This window comes from Archocentrus centrarchus, chromosome 1, assembly GCF_007364275.1.
Source record: "Archocentrus centrarchus isolate MPI-CPG fArcCen1 chromosome 1, fArcCen1, whole genome shotgun sequence".
Taxonomy (NCBI): domain Eukaryota; kingdom Metazoa; phylum Chordata; class Actinopteri; order Cichliformes; family Cichlidae; genus Archocentrus; species Archocentrus centrarchus.
Window position 1 is genome coordinate 13,731,554 of NC_044346.1, and position 25,921 is coordinate 13,757,474.

Consider the following 25,921-nt stretch of genomic DNA (forward strand, 5'->3'; position numbering starts at 1 on the left):
AGCCGCCGGGCCAACTCTGCCCTGACCCATGGGCACCTTTCACTGCCCCTTCCCGAGTCAAACTCTCCTTTACTCCCCCACTCTTCTTTCTAGATCTCCCCAAAATCATTTCCTGTCCTGCTGAGATCCTGTCCATTATACTCCCACTGGGGGTGTATTTTGCCAATGACAGGAATATGGCATCCTCCCCTGTCTTCCATCCCTCCCTCCATCATTTCTCAGGAACCTGCCAGCACTAAAAGCTGCAGACAGACCTGAGAGGTGCTGGCCTGAAGGGCTCACTGTGTGTAAGCCCACCACTTCCACCCCCAAGCAGTGGCCCCCATTTGGCAGTAAAATGTGATGCTTTTTTTAAGGTTCAAGGAAGGGTCTCTCTTACATTTGGGTAAAGTAGAATCCCTTAAGACTGCTGAAAGTCAATCATAGGGGCGGGGGCACAGCTCTTGCACTTCAGCATTTCATCTGTGATTGCTATGTTTTGCTCTCTTTGCTGTATAGACTGCTTTTCTGTGTGATTGTCATCTAATTTGCCTGAACCCTTACTGCTCACACAACTCCAAGTGTCAGTCATTCGCCCAGTATTATCTTACATGATTCGACCTTATCATTCAACACTGACTACTGGAGTATGATTAAGTTCTGCTAGGTTAGCGTGGGCGGTTTTTGTTTTTATTCCAGCATATACCCACTTAAGTGTATGTAGGGTTATGTAGGCATTTGTCTTCATCTTCAACACAAGTAGAAGCATATTACATTATTTTGCCTGACTGGCTGATGGACAGACTTGGCAGTTTTCACACAATGGCCCCAAATGATCCTGTTCTAACTCAGCCTTCTGCTGTGGCCACAGGCCACATACACTTATTGTAACCATGTCCCTATCCCTTCTACATTTCTCAAGCATACAGGCATAAGGTCCTGATTGGTACCCTGGCATGTTGAGCAAATAACAGATTCACTGTCTTTGGCTCTGCAAATCTAATATCTTTTTTGTTACTGTATGTGCTGGTTGTTGTTTTCTCTTTCTATATTTCTACATTTCTTCAAGCTGAAGCTTCTAGGCCCCAAAAACCTTTTAAAATGTATACTTTGCATTGAGATGGGCAGTGTTGCAAGAATAAATGGTTGCTTAGTTCTTATCGACACTTCTTTCTTTGGTCATTAGATATGTGCATAGAAACTGAACTCTTGCTGCATTTCAAGTCACTGTGGCCTTTTGTCAGTGTTCACTTTAATAGAGTTTATATCCAAATGAATCTGTTACATGAACTATTACTCACAACAAAGAAAAACTAGGTTATTCTGCAAAGCTAGCTGTATTTTTGGGTTGTCATTTGTAACTTTACCTACCTTCGCAACCTCCCAGCTGTCCTTAATCAGATAGCCAGCAAAGCTCGTCCCAAACTGTGCTTCACAATTGAATTCCCCACTTAAATGCAGTTGCTCCTCAGTGACCTCTGAGAAGAAGTGAACCCCTGATAAGTCTTGCTCTGATATTGCTGTATTGATTTTTGCCTCTATACAAGCTCTACTTGAGCCTGCTGGAGCCAATGGTTTCATTTTGTACTGCCACAATAAAAATAAGAGGCCAATGAAAGGCCCTCCACCCCCCCACCCTTGGGGGTGGACTAGAGGGTTTTGAAATAATTTTCAGTTATGTCCCAGATTTTTAAAGGGTTGTTTCTCTGTATTGTGTTGCGGTGACACTTTAGATTGGTTATTGTTTTGTGAGGAAATAAACCTCAAAATGGCCCCTTGCAGCATGTCATTTGGGGCATCAAAATAAGGAGGTTTTTCCAAGTAAAAAAAAAAAGCTCCAACCTCCAGTTCAGTTCTCTCACCATTTTCTGCTACATATGAGAAATTCTGTTTTAAACAGCAGCAGCAAATCTCAACCAAGGCACCAGAAATGAGATTAATTCGATACATAAAAACACAAATTTATGTTTGCTCCTTGTCAGATTACAGATCCTTGAGAAGGCGGTGATAGAGGAGCATTTTGATTTAGATACCCGTTTGCCTCAGAGATGTAACTTATGCTTTTTCTTCCTCACTGTCTCACTCTTTTCTTTTTTTTTTCTCACTCACACTCTCTCTGGCTCTCTATGGGACAGAATTGAGTTATCTTTGGCCCTGAGAGTAAGTTATTACAGTGGGCTTAGGGTGAAACAGAGATGAAGATAACTAGGGGGAAATCCAATTACCTTTTAGGGTTCTCTATCTAATAGGATCCTTAATGTGAAGGAGATCTGCAGATCGGATGCTGCTGCCCAGCACAGCAAATGATAGACTCTGATATCTTCCACAGGAGCAGGGAGGAGAGGAAGCCCAAGAGATAGAAAGAAGGAGAGAGAAATCGAACTTCTTCTTTTTATGAGGCTGTTCATTAGGGATGAAATGTGGTGGGCTCGGGGGCAGAAGGGCAGATAAGAAGGCTCAGATAGGGAAGAGTGAGCAACACCCAAGTCATTTCTATTCTTACTTTTCCTTGCTTTTTTTTTCATATAGCCCTCTTGATTCATCCTGTGCTGTTCTCTGGAGTAATTGATTTTACTATTTGTGAGATCCAGTGAAAGCCAGACGATAGCAGCTAATTAGTGCTTGGTGTCACTGTCTTCCCTCTGCTGAGCTTGTAAAACGATCTGGCCCTTTTTTCCATGTTAATGGCATTAACATTGAACTGATCCCCATTATATTCAGTTTCATAAACCTGTAGTTTCTGAGCGTTTAGCACAAACCATCAGACTGTGATGAGCATCTCAGAGAAACTCTGGCCAAGGATGAAATTGTACAGATGACCTTTTTTCCCTGAAATGGCCTGTCTCACTAAAGTTTATTTTTATGTACAGTATATATCCTGAAAAATTACAATTTGGAACTTAGTACAGTACAATTAAAAGAAGACAACTAAACTGACATTCAAAAAGGTTAAAGAGCTCAAGAGATTTTTTTAGATTTGTTGCATGAAGAGACGAGTATGCACAAAACACTACAATGTAAAAAAAAAAAATTTTAACATCAAGGTTTATAGTTCTATAAGAGACCACAACTCTTTAATCCAATGAACTGTAAGTTCCTGATTATTTTTTGCACGTATTTCATATAAGTTATCAAGTGCTGCTGTTTCCAGATATGCTGTTCCTCACTTTGATAAATCAGGTTTTAAGGATGTTCTGCAGGTTCTCTGTAGAGCTGAGGTCAGACAATGTTTGTCGCTTAATTTTATTGTCACAGAATTGTTTTTCTTCATGAAAATAATTTTAATCTGGAAGGCTCCTTTATTGTTTTTATCCCACAGTTGGAAAAGTTCAGTTTTTACTTCTACACATCTTGCAGATGTTATTTAGAATATTTAAAGAGCCTAAATTGATTTACCTAGTTACTTCCTAATATTTCACCTCAGATGAGCTTTTAGCCACCTCTTTGTTGACATTGCTGTCTTGTTGGAATGTAGAGCTGTTTGACCAACTGGCCCCTCAGGTCAGAATTGCAGCTTTATGCACAGCTGCAGGGTTCTGGAGGATACTGCATTTAAAGGCTTTGGAGACTGTGTACTCATCTACAGTCGCTTCTTTATTTTTTTTTTTAAATAGCTGATCTGAAGGATCTAGAGTATTGCATGATTGCAAAATGGTCATGTTGATGTAATCTGTCCACAGAATAAATATTCAAACAAAAGCAGCTGAGCTGTCATGACTGGTCATTTTGTCCGATGGCATCTTTATGTAATTATTGACGTTACTTTACAAACTAATGAACAACCCTGTCTGAGATACCTGTCAGATGCGAATTTTATTTATATTTATATATATATATATATATATAAAATAATTAGAGAGAGAGAGAAACCATTGCACCCAAAGGCTATTTTCACCACATCATTCCTAGCACTCAAACTGATAGCTGCCACCAACTGTAGCCTGCTGTCATGTAGTTGTCGCAGCTGTAATGTAGTAGGTCAGCAGGGCTGGTTTCCTGGGCATCTCATTACAGGCAAATCTGTTATCAAGAGAATGAGAGAGGAAAAAAAACAAAAAACAAGCTTTTTGTGCGATAACATTGTGGCACCATGAGAACAGGGGCACATTTTCAAAAAGCAAAGTGAGAAATTGCACATAGATCTCCAGCCTGGACAGCAGTAGTTCTCAACATAATCTGAATTTATTGTCAAAATACGTAAGTTGACAAACTTTGGTGTTTCTTCTCTTGGTAGAGGCTTTTTTTTTCTACAGCACAGCATTGACTGTTTCACTTAAGACATAGAAGGGAGAAGTGGGTTACAGAGGACGGTAGGAGAACAGTAGTCTCAGTCCCGCTGTCTTGTCAACATAATGAAGTCCCCAGGTACCTCCTCCACAGCTCCCATCATTATGTCTGACCGGCTCACCCCGAAATATGACTTTACTCCTCATTTTCCTTTGTTTCACTCTGACACCATCCCTTTAGTCACTGGAGGAATGTTCTCCTGATATGTTTTTTTTTTTTTTTGTTTCTTTTAAAAGCTGAAGGTGAGCTTATAATGCTGGATAAAAGTTTCATTGTTACCATAAGCAGTGCACATTGCTGTCACTGCTGTCTGCTTATTAGATATTTTTATTCACGATAAATCTATTTGCTGCTTAAATTGGTTTTATTGGAGGAAATCTGCTTTTACATTCAGCTTGAGCACCGTGCCACTAACGCTGTATTCATGACTTCTGGGCAACAGCAAATTCAGGGGACGCATATTTTTCACCTGGTTGCATCCTACCTTCATTTGACTATTTTTCATCTCCAGATGACGAATGATTTTTCACGTGGCATGACCTTGAAGCTGTGCCGGAGTTATCGTGTGAGAGATGGCAGCCATGTAGACTGATGTGGCAAAAGGAGGGCGCGGTTTTGCAGAGACAAGTGGTTTCTGGGTAAAAAAAAGATGAAGAGGCTGCCAGCCAAGCATGGTGACCAGTCCATTAAAGATCAGTGTGAGGGGAGGAGCTCAGGGAGGAGAAAGGAGGAGAGAGATACTTTGATAAGTGTTGTGCCTGCGTTAACCTTGATGGTCGCTATAGCAGTGGGCTGATGCCAGTAACAGGGATCTGTTTCAACTGGATTAGATTAACCCCCCCCTCCCCTTCGGCGCTCCAAGAGAAGAAGCAAAAAAAAATCAATACTTGGGAGCACAGCATGACAGGGGCATCATTTCAGAATTGAAGTGGCTGTCAGGCATTGTCATTTGGTGACTTTTGTTCGCCATTGTACTTTTAAGCCCTCATTTTTCTCCCCTCCTCTTCCTTTCACTCGTTTCTTCTCTTGCCTATTGTCTGAATTCCCCTGGTGACATTTTATGTTGCAATTTGAAAACTCGAGGGCAAGAGATCAAGTGCAAGAGAATCTCTCTGAAACCAATTGGTGGTGGACTGGTTCAGCATCTACTTTTGTTTAGCAACCCCCTCCCTCCCCTTTCTCATTTCATCCCCTTGTCTCCCTAGACCTCCATTGTGTTCCAAGAGGAATTTATTTGTAGTATATTTGCATTCTCTGATGCCAGACAAGGACAAGCCTGATGTCTCGCCTTCCTCTGGACAGTTTCTCTGCCCGTTCGTAAATGAAACCCTCTGGGAGTGCTTGTCGACGGATGTGAGAAATTGGAGATTCTCGTAGAGCAATAGCCCAGCCTTGGCGCGCTTGTATCCCTGACGTGCCACCAATGTCAAGAGATTGCAAATCAAGCGCTTTAATAATATCTCTGCTGGTTTTGTTCCTTCCTCCTGTTCTCCATCAGAACCTTGAGACCCTGGCTTTGTCAAGCGGCATGTTGAAAGCTCACCGTGGCATGGCAACACCACTAGCCCTTTCTCTGTCACTCTAATTGATAAACATAGGGCTGATATCTTGTAATGAGCCTCCATTCTCCGGCCTATTATACTGGTTAACCCTCTCAACCCACAGAGCGAGAGAAGGAGGGGAGCCAAGGCATCATCTAACAACTACAGCATTTAGATAAAGCTGACACAGGTACAACACTGCTGCTGGGAAAGTCTACTCCTCGTTCCTCCCCACTTATTATTTGTAGTCAGCATGGCACAAACACAATCTGTGGGAAGCCTCGGTAACATTTAGCAGCCATACAAAGCTTGTGTGTTTATGTTTTTCTCTCGTTATAAACTAAGCTTCAGCTCCGAATAAAATTCATGTGTTGTTTTTTTTTACAAAAATGCTTTGTCCCTGCAGGTGTGTGTTGCTATTTTCTGCCATTATGTGATTTTAGAGATGATTATTGTTCTTTTCGCTCTCCAGTCACGTCTAGCAGCTCATTTCCTCGCCAAACTCCAACACACATCCCTTGTTATTTATTTGAACTGTAGATGAATTGCGGGAGACACGACTCAGTGTAATTGACTCGATTAATGCCAGCCATTATCATTTCGTCTTCACCAAGCTGTCTCCTCCAGCAGAGCCAGCACCCACGTTGCCCGACCCTGTCAGCCAGGCCATGTAATGGAAGGTGCTGCCCATGATTACAATGTCGCAAGTCATAACGCTCTCACTGCCAGCAAGTTGTGCCCTCGTGGCTGCCTGAGTAGCAAGCAAACAGAGAATAGTCTCACATATTTCAGCCTCAGTTGAGCATTTTTAACTGGGATGTGCTCGTCTTTTTTTTTTTTTTTTTTTTTAAGCGTGTTTTCTTATCAAAAATAATCACACTGACTTCTTTAGTGACTCTGAAAGGGACCGTGATTTAAACTGAAGTGGAAACAGAAACTTTTAATTTATTTCTTATGTTTCTTCAACATTCCTGTGAAAGGAATGAAAGAACTTTTTCTTTTTAAATGCTCCAAATGTCTTTTAGTTTCTGTCCTTTATCCTATCAGTGGACCTATATGCAAGTGAAAGCAGGGTGTTGCCAGCAGGGAGATTTAGTTATTCGCTCTAACCCTCATAATAGCATAACATAATAAGTCCTTCATAATACCCCGGCATATTCTCTGACTTCACATCAACGGTATGACCCCTGGAATTAACTGTGACTTGTCTTTTCCACTTAGAAGCAAACCAAAGTTTAGGTTTTAATGGCACTACTTACATTCTGAGCTTTTTTTGGTTGTTATTTTAAGGTCGAGTCTGTGAACTTGGCTTGTTCTCCCACAGTCGATTTTGGCTTTGGATCGAAGTAAAGCCCATTACAGCATGGAGGGTTTGGGTGTTTGGGCAGGCTCAACACACAGGTGATGAAGTGTTTGTTTATGGTTATGAGTTTGAACCCAGCACCGTTGATTAGTACTGCAGACTTCACATGTCTCACACAGGGGCAGATGGAAATGGACTTGTTGCAGGCCTGCTACTTGCTATCTATTTAAATGCTGGAAGCCCACATGAGCATTAATGCCTATAATTAAGTAGAAAATTTGGGGACTCTCATATTGTCCCAGTTTTAAGATACCGGTTTCTGTATGAAGTATAGTGGCCAGGTCATCGTGCTTGGAAGGTCAGGGCCCCCTTTAATTCCACATAAAGAGACTTAGATTGATAATTAAGCAGCCCACAGAAAAGCCCTTCTTATGTGATTTATATCTATAGATTTTCTGTCAGATATGAAATGTTGTACTTGAAATTGAAGAAGAGGGCCCATTATAAAGCGCTTTACTGGTAACTTTGTTCAGTCATGCTTTTGAATTTATTAGTTACTGTGTGACTGCAGTGCTGGTCAGAAAGTTTAACGCTAATCTAAAGGTATTTGATAATAAATTAAGTTTTCATTTTTAACATGCAGCCATTTGCTTGAGCAGCTGTGCTTGGATCACACTGAAGAATCCAGTCCTATAGCATGCCCAGTCTGCATGATTGGTCATGCAATAAAAAGCTTGTGTTCTTTTTTTTTTTTTTTTTTTTTTGGACTCCTCATCGTCAATATGCATGCTACAGTAAGTCACGATTACAGCGTGAGTACGCCATAAAAATTGGTTATGAAAAAGAGATTGAAAATCCAAAAGCTGTTCCAAATTATAGCTGCTATTGTCAGAAGGTGTTTTAGTTTCACCATCGCTGCAGAGTTCAAAGGCCCGTTCTGATAACAAATTCAGACAGAGAAAAATGTCCTCTCTGTGCATTGTAGGTATCGTGTGATTTGGTGTGCTGGAGGGCATTAGAAAATACATGTCCACTGTTATTAATCAACTTGACACAAGGGCAGAAATGACCCCGTGCTTTTCATTTGATTCTAGTCAGAGTAGAGTTTCTATATGTGAAAACACTATTTCGCTTGTATCTGCGTTGTTCCAACCTCTGGACTTGTTTTTGTATATGTTATTTACACACGAGAGCACAATTTTTAACTCATATGTTGGTGTAATGCTTGGCATATGTGTGCATGATTTTTTTTTTTTTTTTTTTTTGCAACGTGCACTTTAATGACAGCCTTACTTGCATCATGTATAATATGTGTTTTTCCCCTCTTCCCCCCCCAGTCTAACTGTGCTGAGTATGCAGCAGACAAACGAGACGAGGAGAAACTGTGTGACCACTTGATCCGTGCGGCCAAGTACCGCGACCATGTGACAGCCACGCAGCTCATCCAGAAGATAGTCAACATCCTGACTGACAAACACGGAGCATGGGGCAGCTCTTCCATAAGGTAAAACAAAAACTGTATTTCGGTAAAAAGTAAAACCGAACTGTTCTCCCATGTGTTTACCTTATTTTCAAGTAATATCATTTTAAAGCTATTATATTTTCCTCCCCTTACACCTAGATTCATACAGTACACTTTAGCTAGTCCATTATTAATCCATTATTTCAATTGTTTGTGTGTGTATGAATATACGCTTTTTTTGGTATCAATTTTTTTTATAATTGTTATCAGCATTATGTTTTCTTTCTGATAAGCCAGTATAATCAAAAGAATCTATTAGCAACATCATTACTTTAATTTTATAGAAATGTCTTCAATTGCATTCAGTTGTTGGCCTCGAAAATTATTCAAATCACCATTATGGTTTTAATCTCATTATCTTTAATCTCAGCCACCAGTACTCATGACTTTGATTAAATTAGATTTGCAAAGGTGAAAATGTCAGCCGTGGGTCGAATGATGCATTGATTTGGGGGAGAGATGAAAGCCATTTGAGCAGCTCAGCTCCCATTAAGAACAGAGGGAACCTTATCCTCTGTGTTTGTTTCACCAAATAGGCAGCACAATCCAATGCAGCTATTCCCTAATGATGGCTGTTTGTGCAGGTAGTGTGTAATGGTGAGCTCCAGAGACGGCTGCTGGCTCACGCTTGTTAGGCTGAACCAAGTCTCCAGGGACTCGTCTGGCGAGGGTTAGTTTGCCGTTGGATCGGGAGTCTATCTCTCGCTGCCTTTGTTTTCCTCTTCTATTTGTTTCTCTCTTATATCAGGATCAGGTTATGGTGTATTATTTGTCATATTTTTCCTCCCTTGATCCAATCTCCCTCTCTTCCCTCCTTCCATCTCTCTCTTGCTTTCTCGCTCGCTGTTTGTCTCTGTGTACTCACACAAGGCTATGCCATTTAATATGGATATTGTGTTCTATGGGCCCTGGCTCGAAAAGTCCCCCATTACCGCTGCTTTATGCTGCTGTGCTATTGATGGTTTTCCTAATGGCTGCCGATGGGCGCGGGGAGCCATTGGCACTGAGCCTTGGAGTGTAGCGCTCTTTTAATAAATCACAATCAGTCTTGTGCCATTACATCAATATTTTTGGTCAATTACTGTGAAGGTCAGGTGGTGCAGCTTCGCACCAGAGCCCCTGGTATGCGGGCATAGGAGAAACATCTGGTGCTGCAAATCTCTGAAAAAAGCACAAATAAAAGGAAACGATGGATGTGGGGGGAAAAAAAACCTTCTGCACACCTGTATACCTGCAGGCATCCTAAGAATTTTCTTTCTTTTTTTTTTTTTTTTTTTGGTAATTTCATATATATATATACAAAGCATGTGGTGCAGCATTTCTGATGGTAAATAAGGGGGTGGAGGGAATGGATTCATCCAGTGAAACCCACAACCTTTTTTCCAGCTGCGAAAATAAAATCCAGGGACACAAAGACAGTATGCAGCCATGACTGCATCCTTTTGTTGCATGGGTGTAAAAACTGTAGCCTGCCCGCGCACACGCCGTAAAACCGTATTCCCCAAAGTTTCCATTCAATAAAGAGTCTGAAAATGAAAATATTATTTTCTCACAAGCTGATGGGAATTGTTGTTTCCTCACGGCAGGCATCTAATATCTTCTGACACAGTGTGACCTGCCTGAATGCAATTTGTGTCTTAATATCCAGCTTACAGCGGCCCTGGCCTCTAGAGAAAAGAGGTGTTAGGTGATTTTCCTTTTTCCATTCCCCTGCTTCTTCCTTCCTCTGTCTGTGGTTCTCTCTCTCTTTCTGTCAGTCTTTCACTACATATAGTTCCTTGTCCCCTTTTCCTTTACTCTTTGTCCTTTTGCTCTTTCTTGTTTCACACCCTACTTCAGTTGTATCACTGAGTGTCCAAGGAGGAATCCTTTCACCAGACAAAGGCAGTGTCTATCATTTTTGTGCCCTTGTCTGTCATGTAGTTTCAAGGCATAGACAGCTCCACAGGCAGACAGATAGGTTGACTACCTGTACATCCATGCATTTCTGTCCCAGCATCTTGAGACTCAGGTGTACAACATGTCAGCCTGCTGTCTTTTTAAGAGAGGAAAAAGTAAATGAATGGCTAGCAAGATGCCCACAAATGAAACAACTGTCAGATATCATTTTATTTTTGGCCCCCCACCCCCTCCCCCCTTTGAGCTGGGGTCCACTGAGCATCAAGCCCGCTGTGGTGTTTATTTGGGTCAAGAATCATCTTTCATGTATATGACACCTAGACAAAGTCGACAGACAGAGAGGAGATGAGGGCAGATGATGGAGAACGCCAACTCGCACTCTCTGGAGACAGACTCTACTCTCCTCTTTTTCCCCCTCTCATACCTTCTCTTTATTGCATTCTAATAGGCTGACTAATGTACCATGGAAATTCACTCTAGATGTAGGAAGCGGAGAAAGTAAAAGGAAGGTGGCTGCAGCTGGAAAAAGACTGGAGTGTGATGCAGAAGTAGTGTGCATACTTTTTTTTTTTCTTTTCACCAGAGCAGTTGTTTATTGATGTAGCCAGTCTTTCTGTCTCTCTGAGACAAATGCAAACGTTATTCAAGTTGCACGTGCAAGCTTGGAACAGCATCCTTTTATTTCCACTTTACTTCAAAAATCCTCACCTACAGTGAGACAGTATACACACACACACACACACACACACACACACACACACACACACACACACACACACCTTGAGCACCGACTCCTCTCCCTCTGCTCCTCCTTCCTCATATAAGCAGCTCATTTTCTGCAGCACCGCTGCTCTAATGGACGCCCTTAGGCTAGAGGCTTCCCAGCCAAGGGACATCCATCTTTTGGCATGTCACACTCCCGCCCGGCAAAAAATCTTTGTGATGTGCACTCCAATTTTTCTTCAGTAAATCAAATCTTCCTTCCTTCAGAAAGATGAATGCTTTAGGGTTGGAGTGTTATAGAGAAAATCAATGCCGGCAAAATTGAAACAGTATGCCCCCGTATTGATCGGCCTTGTGAGATCGAAAACCAACAGCTTTGTAACTGTTCCAGTGGACAGTTAGCTGACCTGTAATGGACAAACTATTGATATTAGCATTACTATTTTATCTTGTGCTACGTCATTTCACCAGTGCACTATTGAAAGAGGCTGGAGCTTAACATTCCCAGAAAACCTTTTTTCCTTCTTTTTAGCCAATAATGCATCATGCCATCAGATGGTCTCTGCACAAAATGTTGTGGAGACAATGGCATGCCATTTCAGTTGTTTAATAATGGTATTTATTACAATTTTATTTCTCCAGCTGTTACGCTATGGACAGTTGTATTGTGTTCTTGCTAAAAATATCAATACTGTTATTTTGAGCAAATGTATAATATTTAGTCCTCTTTTATTCACGACTTTAACCTCTGCTGTTGTAACTAACACTTTCAATATAAATTAGTTTCTCAGTTGATTTAACTTTTTTTTTTTTTTTTAAATATAAAAAAATGTCAAACTACTTTTTAGATTGAATCAACTAACTTTCTGAGCATAGTGTGGGATGTAAGTGATGATGGTCCAAATTTCCTATTGCTCAACCAAAAATCTTCAAATGTCATGAATGCTTTTATATATTCAGAATGTAAAGCTCATAATTCAGAATAATCAGCGTGGTTCAATCATGCTTTTCTTGCAGTGTCTACTTGAGAAGCTCTGAAATAACATCCCAAATACAAATGTTTGAATTGCAGTCAGTTCTTATCACATATAATGGAGTTATTCTTGCCACAGTGAGAACATTCATGTTTGCATTGTATTTATTTATTTATTTATATTTTTTAAAAATAAATGACCGCAGGAGAAGCTGCGGCAGCCAGATTAATCTCCACTTGTATGCTTTCATTCCAGACTTAAATCACAATTATGATACATAATACTGAATGTAATGCATGTGTTAACGCTGAGGTCTGCACAGTGTCTGCACTGCATTGCGTGCACGTTTTATGGACACACTGTACATTAAGGCTGCACTGGTACTGTGGATGCAGAGCTGAAAAAGGAAATGGGACTCTGGCATGTCATTGGAGATTATAACCATAGGAAACAAGAGCATAACAGTTTAGAATACACTGACTCTCGGAAATGCGTGACACGAGAGGGGCAGGAAGACGGAGAGAGAGAGGGATATTTGTTACTGAAGAATCAGAAGTTTAGATGGGGACAAAGACAAGATGGGGGCATTTTTCCTCTATCTTTGGAATACACGCGACAATAGCAATGAGTGATTGTGCAAATCTGAATGTAAAATGTTGAGCACGTGCACAGTTGTGTGTCCATGAGATATTCTTATTTGCTTTTTGTTTGGGAATAGAATAAACAACTCATTTTTTATTTTTATTTTTTTTTTAACTATTCCTCCTGTTGGATTAATTTTTGTGACCCAAATCTGTTGTTAAATAATTTTGTTCCAATGCCAGTTTTAGTCAAAATTCAAACTAACAACCCCCCCCCAAAAAAAAAAAAAAAAAAAAATTGTAACAACAGGTTGGCTTTAAAGTTTCATTTAAAATGAAAAATCCCAAGAATGAAAAAACAAAAAACAGTTGCTTTGTATAGAATTAAGTGCTAATTTTTAACTGTTAATGGCTTTTTGGTTTTCTTATAAATACTTGGAGTCTAAACACAAACATGACCCAGTGCACTGGGCTTTGGCAGCTGTAGCGGTGCGTAAGCTTCTATGTCGTCTGAGGCAGAGACAGTTGTTTCCTTTAGTCCAGGTCCTGACTCCTTCAAAACCAATTAGCTGGGGCTCGGGTTGTGATCATCCATCTGCCTTGATAGAGCCATAAACATATAGCATAAACATACTGTACGCAGCAATACAAGCCTGCCTTCACTTATGTTCATCTCTGTAAACGAGACGCTCCGCGGCGCACAGACGGTCTCCAGCACCTAAGTCCTTAAACGGGTTTAACATTAAAAACCTCCAATTCATTAATCATGGGCTGTGACATGTGTCTGGCACTTGGACAAAAAGGATGTTCCTTAAATCTCTGGGGAAGCTGTTCAAGTTTGACAGACATGCGTTCCATCAGTTACATAAAATAACGTGCCACGAAGGCCCTACCATGCAGTCTGGCTCATAGATATGAATTAGAATATAGCCTTAATGATAACATTTACCTCTACTGTATATACACTACAGTGGCTGGGCCTGTAAGGAATAGTAACAACATGTCATGGTGAAACATATTAACAGCTGATGATGTCCATATGTTACCATGGTTAAGTGAGTCACTACAGACCGAGGCTCAAAAAACTGCACTTAGTAGATCACTTAAAATGACAACAATAGGAAAGTGGTTAGGTTAGAACAGGTACTTTTAATCATTTTCATTTGATTTATTTTTTTTATTACATGTAATGTAGTAGTTACAATTTTTAAACTGACCCCACACTGTACAGTATATGCACACACAACACAAGTTTCTATAGCATGTCACCTAATGTGAAGGTGAGAGTCAATAAGAGGTACACTCTAACACACAGCTGCCATCACACCATACTTTGAGCTGTTTGCAGTTTAATGACCCTGCTGAGAAAAATTACTGCATGGTTGCTGAAAAAATCACAATAAGCCCTTTTTACTCGAAATAAAGACTTTTGGTTTAATAGACTGAGAATGAGCTAATTGAGCAAGTCTGTTCTAACTGTTCTGAACCACCTATCACACACTTAGGGAAAAAATACCAGCACTGTGGAAACAGGGTTGGCTACCTTCATAAGTTCTCTACATAGTCTGCACACCATAATATAAGACGAGCTGCAAGTTCAATGTCAAACTTAATTCCTTTTATTTCTTGAGATTTTTCCAGCAGTGGGAAGTATCACCAGAGTGGGGATCCTTGTTTTGGGGACAAGAATGAGGACCAGTTATTTATTTAAAAAATGAACATTATTTTCATGTTCATTGAGACTTTCCACCAGCCAACCATTAGAAAGAATGCAGGTTTAAGGCACTTCCACATTTCCTTCACTTTTCAGACCCATCTTTTATTTAAAGTACTACTACGTCTCTGGCTGCTACAGTCATTCACTGTTGCCTTATGCAGTACAAAGTAGTATCACAAGACCAGACTGCTTGAGGCAAGATAATTAGCATGCTAAATTGAGTAGATATTTCTGCAGTAAAATACAGACATCTGACATAACACACTTATTTCTTCACTTTAGTAATTTGTAACATATTTTGAACTAAAATACTCACCTGTTCCTCCTTTAAACCAGTTTCCTCAAATCCATATACAGCTTTAGATCCTTGCCGTTCTCTATCATCTTCTTGGCATCTCAGAAATGGTAGGGGACTGCTAGTTGGAGGTAAGAAAGAAGGTTGCTATACCAGAAAGAACAATTACACCACCCTAGCTCCTTGCCTCGCTGCTCACAGCAAGGCAGGATTCAGTAGCAACTATCAGATTTATGAGTTTCATATACCTTTAAGAAAGTATATGGCCTTGGTGGAGCAAGGTCATGATAAAAGGGTGCTGATCAATATCTGAATGAAAAGCCATTTGGGAAGTTTTTAGGGCTTTTTTTCTCCTTTCTCCCTGGATGCAATATCTGCAGAGTATCGATTGTCCGGGGCCAGTAGTTAGTCAAAGGCTATCTCCTTTGACTAACCCCTTTGCAGCGTGTCAGCCCCCCCCTTCTTCCTCTTGATAGATTGGTATGCTTCCAGCCACTGTAATTACACCATGGGACCAGCAGGTCATTTATTTTGCTACTTTCAACATTTTTTCCAAAAAAAAAAAAAAAAATGCCTTTATCTTTAGAATCCAGCACTTTGTTATTTTATGTGTCCTTTTCTTCTGCTATAGCTGCACAACAATGTCCCCCCCTATAGAAGGTATAGTATTGTGAAGTCTAAGGATTGCCTTTACTTGTAGACTTACTTCACAACCCCATCCCTGTGTCTGAGTTCAAGTTCAGCACCACGCTTTAAGAATCAGACCGCATGAGTTTGATATGTAAGATCGGCAATATTTAGAATTAATAGTGACTATTTAGAGGGACTGAATAAGCACTTCATCCTAATTATGGTGGTGGCAGGTGAAACTGAATGAGCTGAATTTTTAAAAATGTTGGTAAAATAGAATAAAAAAAACAAACAAAAAAAAACAAGACTCTACTCATACCTTCAGTGTGCTCTTCTTTACTGAAGTATGTGCTGGCTTTCTATAGAAATGGCCCAGATAATCCACTTTTATTTTTGGATGCTTGTACAATCTGGTCTAAAACAGTAATTCTTTCATAAATTGTTATAATGTAATTTAATAAAAATATCAAATATATATTTGTGAAGGAGACTTTTATGTGGACAGATGCTGATGTTAATTGCAATTTATTTGTTAATTTTTTCTCAAATTGAGATTAAGTACAGGGCCGTTACAGTTATTGCTGCACTTGACACACACGTGCACACACTCTGGACTATCGGTACTGTAATGCGTACAGCCATATGATGGAGAGAGGGGAGGAGGTGCTCATGAATAGGCAACAGTCCTAGATGAGATTGTTGAGTGTTGGAGTTCTGCAGGAAACTGAAGGGAAAAATGTTAGACTTAGAGTGTGTGTGTGTGTATATATATATATATATATATATATATATATATATATATATATATATATATATATATATATATATATATATATATATGGAGAGAGAGAGAGAGAGAGAGAGAGAGAATGTATGTAATCACTTTGCCTTTGTTTTTGTTTTGTTTTTTAAGTTTTAAATATGATATTTCAGAAGTTTCTTTTTTTATTTTAAGTCAGGCTCCTAAGTTAGCTTTGTCATTTGAATTGTGAGGTTAAACATGACCCCAAGTTTGTGTTATGAATGGGGACCACCAGACTGGAAAAAAAAAAAAACCTAAAACAAAGCAAACAATAACAGACTTCCTATCTCAGCTGACCTTGAGCTTCTCCCCTGTTTTTCTTTGGGGGTGTGTTAGAAATGTGGGTACGTGTTCAGATTTGTCATACCATTCAAGATCAGCTTTGAAAGCTAGAGGTCAGAAGATTATTACAATGGGACAGTAATGGCAGAATTATGCAACTCCGGTCCAGTGGATGCCCTCATTACCTTGCAGTAGTGATGATAAATGGCCTTAAATGCACGTTGTCAAAATTGCAGGAAAAATGTGACTCTTCATCAAAAATACAGATGGTACCACTTCATTGCTGTCACAGTGGAAGTCTGTGGATACAATTTAGTATGTATTTGATATTTAAATGATACTTATAAGCAAAAAAAAAAGAGGCGCTAAAGTAGTAAAGAGAAGCTGAATGTGTTTTCTTTGGACTGGGGGAAAAATGTTTTCACAGCATGGTAAACAGCCCCATCTTTGGTCAATATTTACTACTCTAGTAATACAACACTTTTCCTTTTACATCCCATGAAATCTGATATAATTAGTGCGTAATCATCTAGCCTTTGTTGGTGAATTTACTCTGAGTGTAATTGCTGCTAATTGGAAGCCTCACAGTAGGCTGATGGTAATTAGGGCTTGATTTGCATTATTTCATTTGGCTGCACTGCGTTGTGGGGAGTCTCCAGCCTTTTGCCATCCACCCATGGGAGTACTTTGATCCTCACAAGCTGGTGATGTTGCAGAGATGCAATATCATGCTCTCTTTTATCAGATCACTTTTTGAAAGCTCTTGGATGAATTGGAGTTAATTGGAAGGAGTGGTAGCTGCTTACGTTGCGCCAGTAATGAGAGCATGAGCAGTCGTGTGTTAGGGAGTGAACACAATGGCGATAAAAGCAAAGCATGTGAACAAACAGGGACTTTTCATAGATGTTGGTTAAGGAATTCACCCGCACTGAAGTGTTTGGCTTCTTTTTCTCTCTAAACATATTAATATTCTTTGATTAGATGTGTTTTAATAATTTTCTCATTATCGATCTCATGCGATATTGCATTCAAGCTTATATTAAAAACAGAGAAAGTAAATGACTTATACTGTGATTAATAGTAAGGATAGGCAAAATTACATGTGCACTGTCATTTAAGGGGATGAGATGGAAATGTCGTCGTGTCTGTGACCCTGACATCACCTCTGGTAAATCTCGTAAACAACATTAGCTGAGGTAAATTAACATACACATATGTAGATGGTCTCCTGTACAGCTCATTGCAGCGGGAAGGATAGGCATTGATGCACATGTAGAAAATCACTCCGGCAAGACTTAATCATGCCAAACAATTTCAGTGGGAAGGTATTTGGTCCTGTTTCATTTTAATTTGAGTCTGGAGATCCCATCGAGGCGATCGCTGCCACCGTTTGACAAAGAGCCAGTCCTCCAGCAACCAGTCCTCAACATGACAAATCCTCAATCTTCTCCCGCTCTCCCGTTTCTTCTAAACACATGGTTTATGCAAATCAAAGCAAAATGATCTTGGGGATAGCAGCAATGTTTGAGCAATTTGAGGGCTGCCAATAGGAACTGGCATTAATATAAAATAAGCAAGGGAGGAAAATCTCCTGTGCATATGCAGGTCTCATTGACTGTACCCAAATGAATTTAGCAGAAAGGTTATGAATGACTGTTTGTGGCAAAGTGCAGTCACTTGTGGTGATATATGAAAGTATATTCACTCTGTGTGTCATGCTTGGTGTGATAAAGGTCATTTTATCACTCACGTACCATGAGGTGTTTTTTAATAAACCCATGCAAAACTAGATTCCTCCTGCCTCTTCATGTTCACCCCTAAATTCACAAAATGTTGAAATCAAACAAAACATAAAATAGTCAGAGAGGCAGTTTGATGATTTTGTATTTTAATATCAATTTCTAGTATCAAATATAAAAAAAAAAAAAAACTTTTAAAGACTGAAAATTGTGAGAGAGCTGAGCTGCAGCAAACCCCAAACAGTCCTGTGTGAACTGGTCTTGATGGACGGCCATCGTTTGTCCTTGTCATTAAATGAAGAATAGTGGCATTGAGATAATGGCGCTATCAAACTTTAAGGACTCGCAGACAGAATCTATTAACATGTTTAAACGTCACATTTATTAATAGTTAAAAGGTTTGTGGCTCAAAAACAACTACTTAGAAATCCACTAATCCCAATAATTTATGATTATTAATAGAAGGGACATTATTGCCAGATTAGGAATAATTAAACGTTGGCCGCCTACCTTCGGGATATTGGGTTGGTGTAGCGTGGAAGTGTAATAGTCAGTAAAACAAACTAAAAGGAAAAAATATCAAGACTCCAAAGGTCAAGTAATATTTGAGTTGGTAATAAGTATCATAGAGCAAGCACTTTAAAAACATGTTTAAATAATGTAATTTCACTCAGCAGCCATCATATCAAGATCCTTAAATAACTTTGATTCTTGACTTTTTGTGTGTGTGTGTATGTGGGAACACTTAGTAGTAGAAGAGTTAATATAACTCATTTAGCCCTCCACTTTTCTAAACTTTTTTTATTTCCCCCAAATAAGCATTTCATTAATCCTGACACATCCGCTTCATACTGAATGCTTCTCACAATTAAAACATTTATTTATCACGTCACCTAACCATGCCAGATCTACTTGGACGCCTGCTTTGTTTTGATGTAAATGGAGAATTTAGGAGCACAATTGAAATCTTGAAGAGCCCACCAGTAAAACACTTCCTTGCGGTAGTGTTGATGGTTTGTGTTGAGTTGATTAAATTGAAGGCACAACTGTTCTGTTTACAGATTAGAGAGAAAAAGCATCGGGGCTACATAAAAGGAGAAACTTGTGCTCCTCCATTTGTCCTCTGTGTTGGTAAACTTCCTCAAATTTATAACCCCAGAGTCTTGAAGACCATCCAAGAGATGTTTAAAAAAAAAAAAAAAAAAAAGAGAGAGAGGAAAAAAGGTAAATACAATTTACTGCCTCACATAAAACTCTGGTGCACCAGGTTGCCTCAGTAGCCAATGTGGTCCACATTAGAACAGCTTAGTATGGCTCAGCGTTTTCTCCTTAACACACAAACACACAGCGCCATGTAAGGCTCGAAAGCACGGATACATATACAGAATATCGCTCAGCCTTGAAAACATGCACACACACTGCCTCTGTGTCTCTCCACCACTTTCATCAGTTGACAGCACTCACTTTGGGCTTAACGAGCAGGCCTTCCAGACACCTTTTATGACCAAACTAATTACTAATTACACAAGTGGTTGGTGCGAGCCACAGCACAACACTGGCCCTTTGTTATTTTAATTGTTGTTATTTTGAAGAATGGCGCTTCAGTAAATTCTGCCAAGGATATTCGAGGAGGATGGATGAGCTCTGAATAATTTATTATCTTTGTGGAAACACACTCAGCGTGCGATTGGGGGGGGGGGGGGGGGGGGGGGGGGGGGTTGCATAGCGCTGTACATCTCCATTCTTGTTATAGCAGCGCTCATATCGGGGATTGATGACGAGGTATCTTTCATTGTACGTCCACCTCTTCTACCACCCTATCATTAGGACTTCCACTGTCGCCTGGATGAATATGACTGGCAGAGGTGGTCCGCTCCATGCCGTGACTAATTACTCCAGGCAGTGGTTGCCCTCCTGATGGATTAATGTGTATTGTGTGAACTGGACAGATCCCCCTCCACCTTCCATGAGATGAGAGACGAGTGCATCCCGATTCTGAGGTGTGCGGCTTGCACAACCTTGATAATTATTTTCATAGATGAATGAAATTGCAGGCAGGATGATGAAGTGGCCATTTGCGTGCAGTGACTATCACATGCAAACACAGAGTGCGGTCTTTGTCACCGGTGAGAAATCTGGTCCTGCACAGATCTCTGTCCCTTGAGTTAGTCTAGCTTGCATTCTACACACACACATACTCTCCAGCATTTCACAGCTCTGAATATATAACATCTGTATTCATTTTCTCCAGTTGGCTTCATAGCAAAACATTTTCTCATGCATTATATCTATCTACTCTATGTATGTAAATGTGTGCCGAGCAGCTGTCACTCTCCACCTGTCATCCAGCCATTTGAAGAGATTTTTTTTTTTGTGCAGATAAATCAAATAATCAGTGGTTTTCATTAGCTAGGGCGTACAGAGTTTTAAAGGACCCGCTTGGAAATTGTATTTATTTTCTTGCGTAAAGCTCCTTTCCCTTTTAGAGGCCCCTGTGTGATCATTGGTGTTAGACTGAAGATTTGTGAGGAGCTCCCAGCCGGAGCAGCGTTCAGGAGTAGATCACATAAAGCATGCCGGGGTTCTCCCGTCATAGCCAATGCCACTGAAACCATAAACTGTCTTCCTACAACTTTCACCTTTGCATGATCCACTTCAGCCACTTATGAGCAACCTGTTCTTAATTTTTTTGATTTTACTTACGTAATGTTTAAGCTTTTGACTGTCTTGTGTCAGTACTGGTGACTTCTTCGTTCTTCCTTTTTTTTTTTTTTTTCGTTTCTTTTTGTTTGTTTGTTTGTTTGATTTTGCTGGTTTCTAGGATCGGCATAGTCAGCGGTATGCGTATAAATTTATATGTAATGAGGGTGGATTCTGCTGATTAATATAATGTATTTTTCACACACCAGAGAAAACATTTACATTACCTCACTACCTCACAGCTCTCTAAACCCAGTTCCATGACATCAGGGTAATGCCAGATGAGAATTTCCTTACTTCCTAATTTTCTTTTTTCTCACAAACATTTGACTTGAGTCAGTCAGGATTTAGTCTCACTGAATAGCCAAGAGCATGTCGTTTTCCCTTCCAATTAGAGTTTTTCATTGTTAGAAAGCATTTTTACATTTAAAAGGTTTTTTTTCATGCTGCCTAGTTACCAAAGGAACCGATTTGTTACAAAAGAAAATAAATAAAAGCACTAAACAGAAAAAAGATTGCTGATGCAAAAAAAAAAAAAAAAAAAAAAAAAAAGGAAGACATTCATTGGAAAGAAAAATATTCTATAGACATTGATTAATATTGGTAATGCTACACCCTCATTTGTAATGGCCTTTCCATATCGGGCTACCTGTGAGTCTGACATGAGGTGTCCTGCTGGTCTTGAGATGAGCCTAGGTTCGAAGCACGTGCTGCAAAAGTGTGTGGAAAATGATCACGCTGTCATTTGCTCTTTAGACTGTGATGGTGCACGCTTACTCAGCTCCCCTTCTCAAAGAGAGACAAAGGAAGGGGGAAAAAAGCCAAAAAAGAGAACACCTTTGCTTCTTGGATGGAGAGCTTCATTGTTGAGGGCAGGGATACCGTGATTTGGGATTTCAGCTTGTGTATAAGTGAATGTTTTTAAAGACTAATTCTGAGAGTTTAAAAAAAAAAAAAAAAACCCTCCAAACACAATGCTGGCTTTATGTATGCTTGCTCGGACCTAGTGCTAATGCTGGGCTGCTATACCATGCTGGCTGGTAATTGCTAACACATGTGCTACCTCTGTCTCGTTGCAGCAGGCCGAGGGACTTCTGGCGCCTAGACTACTGGGAGGACGATTTAAGGCGGCGACGTCGCTTCATCAGGAACCCCTTTGGATCCAGTCACTCAGAAGCTACGCTCAAAGCTGCGGCCGAACATGGTCAGTCTCATCCCCACCCCACGCCGCCTGTTCATTGCACACCCTTTCTTACTCATTTGATGGTAGAACCAGGTACAAGGCAATAAAAATTTGCCCTCCCATTGCCATAAAAGATTTATTGTACCACAAAACACATGAGGAAAAATAAAAAGCACCCACATTTGAATTTCACACAGGTAATTTCATACTCAGCCACCCATTATGCAAAGCTAAATTACAGCTTCATATTAGCTTGCTTTATTCAGAACATCACTTTTGAACTGAGATTTTGTGACTAAAATGACATATGAAATTTCATTTGTTCTTATTGTCTTGGCTGCATAACAGGGGCTGATATGAGTGGTAAGTAATATTCACACAACCTCATTTTTTCCCCTTTTTTTTCACTTTTGAGATTTCTGGGTTTGAATGAAGGATCACTTTAGGAGTTGAACTTTTCCTTTCAGGAGAATTTTTCAGATTAGAAATGTACAGGTTTTGGAGTTGAAATGAAATGGACTTTCAGGTATATAATTGGGTGGAATAAAACCTAACATAAAGAAACTTATCAAAGTGTTTTGGCATCAGGTACCACAAGACCATCTTCAATACAAATAGTCATTGCACCTTCTCTGGAGGAAGGAACGCCATTCTTTTGAAAGATATTCCCACATTTTGTGTTTTCCTGATGGTGGTGAAGAGGGCTGCCAGACACGCTGGTCCAAAATCCTCCATAGGTTTTCATTTTGGTTGATGCTTTTATGCTGCAAGTACAAAGCATTTTCATACATACATATCGAACTATCCACAGACCCCTCTGTGTGTGTGTGTGAGTGAGTGTGTGTGTGTGAGAGAGAGTGTGAGAGATGAAGGTGATTGTGCAGAACAACTTTGTGTCCAATCACCCGTCCTGCTAAATGAACATACAGACCTCAGCCATGCTAGCAAAATCCCCCCAAACATAATAGAACAGCCAGATGTGTCGGTGTTAAGAGTTTAGGTTTTGCCATTAAAGTGTCACTCGTGTGTATAAGTCATGTCTAATATTATTTAACAGTATAGATTGTGCTTCACGTTAATTATAATGCTAGCAAAACACAAATTGGAGTTTACCAAACATATTTGTTGAAAAATGTCTTCATTGTTACTGATAATTAAATTTGGTTTGGCATAACTTATCCAGTTGTCGCGTTAAAACCAACAACTGGCTTCTTTTTTCTTTAGTACTATACAGATTTTGTATTTTCCCCATTATTATTACTTCTATTTCATGTTTTCAGTCATCTTTGTCTGATAACACCATAACATCCACTTCAGCGACCAACTAACTGAAGAATCTAAGTGACACACACACCCTGCAGTAACAAAAAGTGCATATAATCCTTCATTTTTGCAAGCATCCAGCGCAGCCCAGGCTTTTGCAGTCATTGTCATGCTACACCAAGATTAACTAGCACAATCGATTACTTTCTCCTAAAAAATGGACATTTCTGAGCCAAAAATGTCCTCAGTGTGTCACCTGCAAAACTACCCTTTAAATGTGATATCATTCTTAAAGACAAATGGCAGGTGTGACAGGATTCAATAAGAATACGATCTAAAAGCAATAAATGTTTGGGAACCCAGGATCCTGGGAGACCTCTGCTCTGCAGTAATGGCTGCAGTGTGGAGGCAGCTGGGGAATGAGGCCAGAGTCCAGCTGGTTGCTGTTCTTCTGCAGCAATCCTCCAAATTTTACTTTCTGTTTGAATTCCTCAATGTTTTCCCTTCAGCTAAGTAATGACAGAGAACAGACATACTCGCTCTCTATCGTTGCCATTTTTTAGTAGAATAAAAGACACTGAAGGAGTTCCATGTGTTTGTTTGTTCAGGTATTTGGGCTGGTATTCTGTTGTATCCAAAATTATTTCAGCTCATGTGCTGCATACATTCATGACCGGTGGAAGAAGACAAATTCTTGCTAACAATATTTAGTTTCAGTGTCAAGGCTGCGTAAAAACATAGCCAGCAGCCAGTTGTGGAAAGAATATGCGTCCTCCTGAGAGTATACTACCTGGATAAACTGTGGGAATATATCATTAAAATAACTCTTTGACAGTGAAGCCTGACGGCGTTCATTTTCTGATGTAACCTTTTGTCTTGTTTTAGTCGACCCGACATTTGTTACGGAAGTGCGGCTCAGGATGAGAATGCAGGGCTGAGTTTTCAAACGGAGCACAAAGGTCATATCTGGCTGTAATTATATTCATCAGATGCAGAAGGGAAAATGCAGTCTCACTCCTTAAGAAAATATTTAGGATAAGATCAAGCCTGAATTTACCCTCATTTGCTAGCTACTTGTGGCAGTGCTTTTCACATCTCTCACATGATCAGAAAATGGGAAGCAAAGAGGGGGGAAAAAAAATCATAATTTTCACGTGGTGATATATTCTAAAAGCATTTTATTTTTCGTTAATCGTGTTTTCCTTTTACGAAGGAGGAAATATGTGCAAAAAAAAAAATGTGCATTTCTATGTTAAAGATATAGACAACTGTTATCATTCATACAGTGCCAAGATGATTTCCACAGGAGAGTGTGTGGCTGCCAGTAGGCTTGAGTAGGCTGTTATGTATTTACAGCTGGAAAGAACCATCTTTTCTAGGGATTGATTTGGTCTGGTCCTGGGCCCGTGTACCAGAGGTGGCAGAGTAAATACCTGAAGACTAATGTCTCTGTTCTGGTAATCAATACTCGCCTCATGACCACACTCCTGGCTACGCTCCCGTTAAAAACAAATTTGTTAATTCTGACAATTTAATTGCTGCGACCATGCATGCCTTGTGTTGTATAAGCAGGTAGTTGAACCTCTCAGTGAGGGAAATGGGGTCCTGGAAAGAGTGTAACCAGTTGGGATTTATGTATGTTTCTGCTCCCTGTGTGATGAGTGATGAGGTTGAAGTGCTGTGCATTTTTTCTTAATGTGGCACTCCTGCTCCATGCATAGCTTGTAATCACGGCATAATTTAAAAACATTACAGTGATTAACAAGATGGTGACAGTTGTGATGTAAAAAAAAAAAAATCTTTTTAATCTTTTTTTTTTTTTTTCATTTCTTTTGTTGAGGGGTGGTGGGGTGGGTAGAGGTGGGGGATTTGTTTCATAAGTATTAGAATAGTTGTAGTTTATTTTAGTTACTTCTGTATTTTAGTCCCACACACTCTTTGTTGGTTACATTTCCAGCCGCTGAATGTTTGTACACTAAAGCTGAAGTTCCGTTTCATGAGTTAGCATGTTCCACATAATTCCCCAATCCCACACACACACACACACACACACACACACACGCGCGCATGGTCACACGTACGCCAAAACCTCAGGGTTGTCATATTAAAAGAAGAAAAGAAAAATAAATAGTGCCTACTTTAAAAATGGGAAGGCTGAGAGGTTAGCACATAGCCTGTCACTTATGCCCACTCTTATGTATCTACTGATAAGTGATGTAACTTTATTCAAAATAGTTGTTTTGGGTTTTTTTTGCTATTCTAATGGACTCACACACCCCCACAATATGCTGAGTGTTTATTTGTGTTGCATTTGTGTCAGTGAATAGACTGAGGAGCTATTAATAAGTTTGAGGTTTTTAAGGCTTGATACTGTGTGTTAGCGGGAGGATAATTGCTGAGCATGCAATGCATAAAAGTTCAAATACATTTCTGTTTTTAAGCTCCTCTGACAAGTCCCCTGTCCACTTGCTTGGTGCGAATACAATGGCATGTGGTACGTA

General features: G+C 39.9%; 1 protein-coding gene across 6 annotated transcripts in view; it reads left to right on the top strand.

Annotated features, from left to right (window-relative positions):
• The window catches only part of lrba (LPS-responsive vesicle trafficking, beach and anchor containing), a 178,202-nt gene that overhangs the window by 79,871 nt on the left and 72,410 nt on the right, over positions 1–25,921 (top strand). For 4 of the 6 annotated variants that reach the window (XM_030741932.1, XM_030741948.1, XM_030741940.1 and 1 more), the window contains exons 36-38: positions 8,448–8,614; positions 22,054–22,178; positions 22,506–22,520. In XM_030741932.1, the coding sequence (XP_030597792.1) occupies positions 8,448–8,614; positions 22,054–22,178; positions 22,506–22,520 (307 nt within the window). The remainder of the gene's footprint in view (positions 1–8,447; positions 8,615–22,053; positions 22,179–22,505; positions 22,521–25,921) is intronic. The other 2 variants (XM_030741957.1, XM_030741973.1) reach the window with 1 other exon arrangement.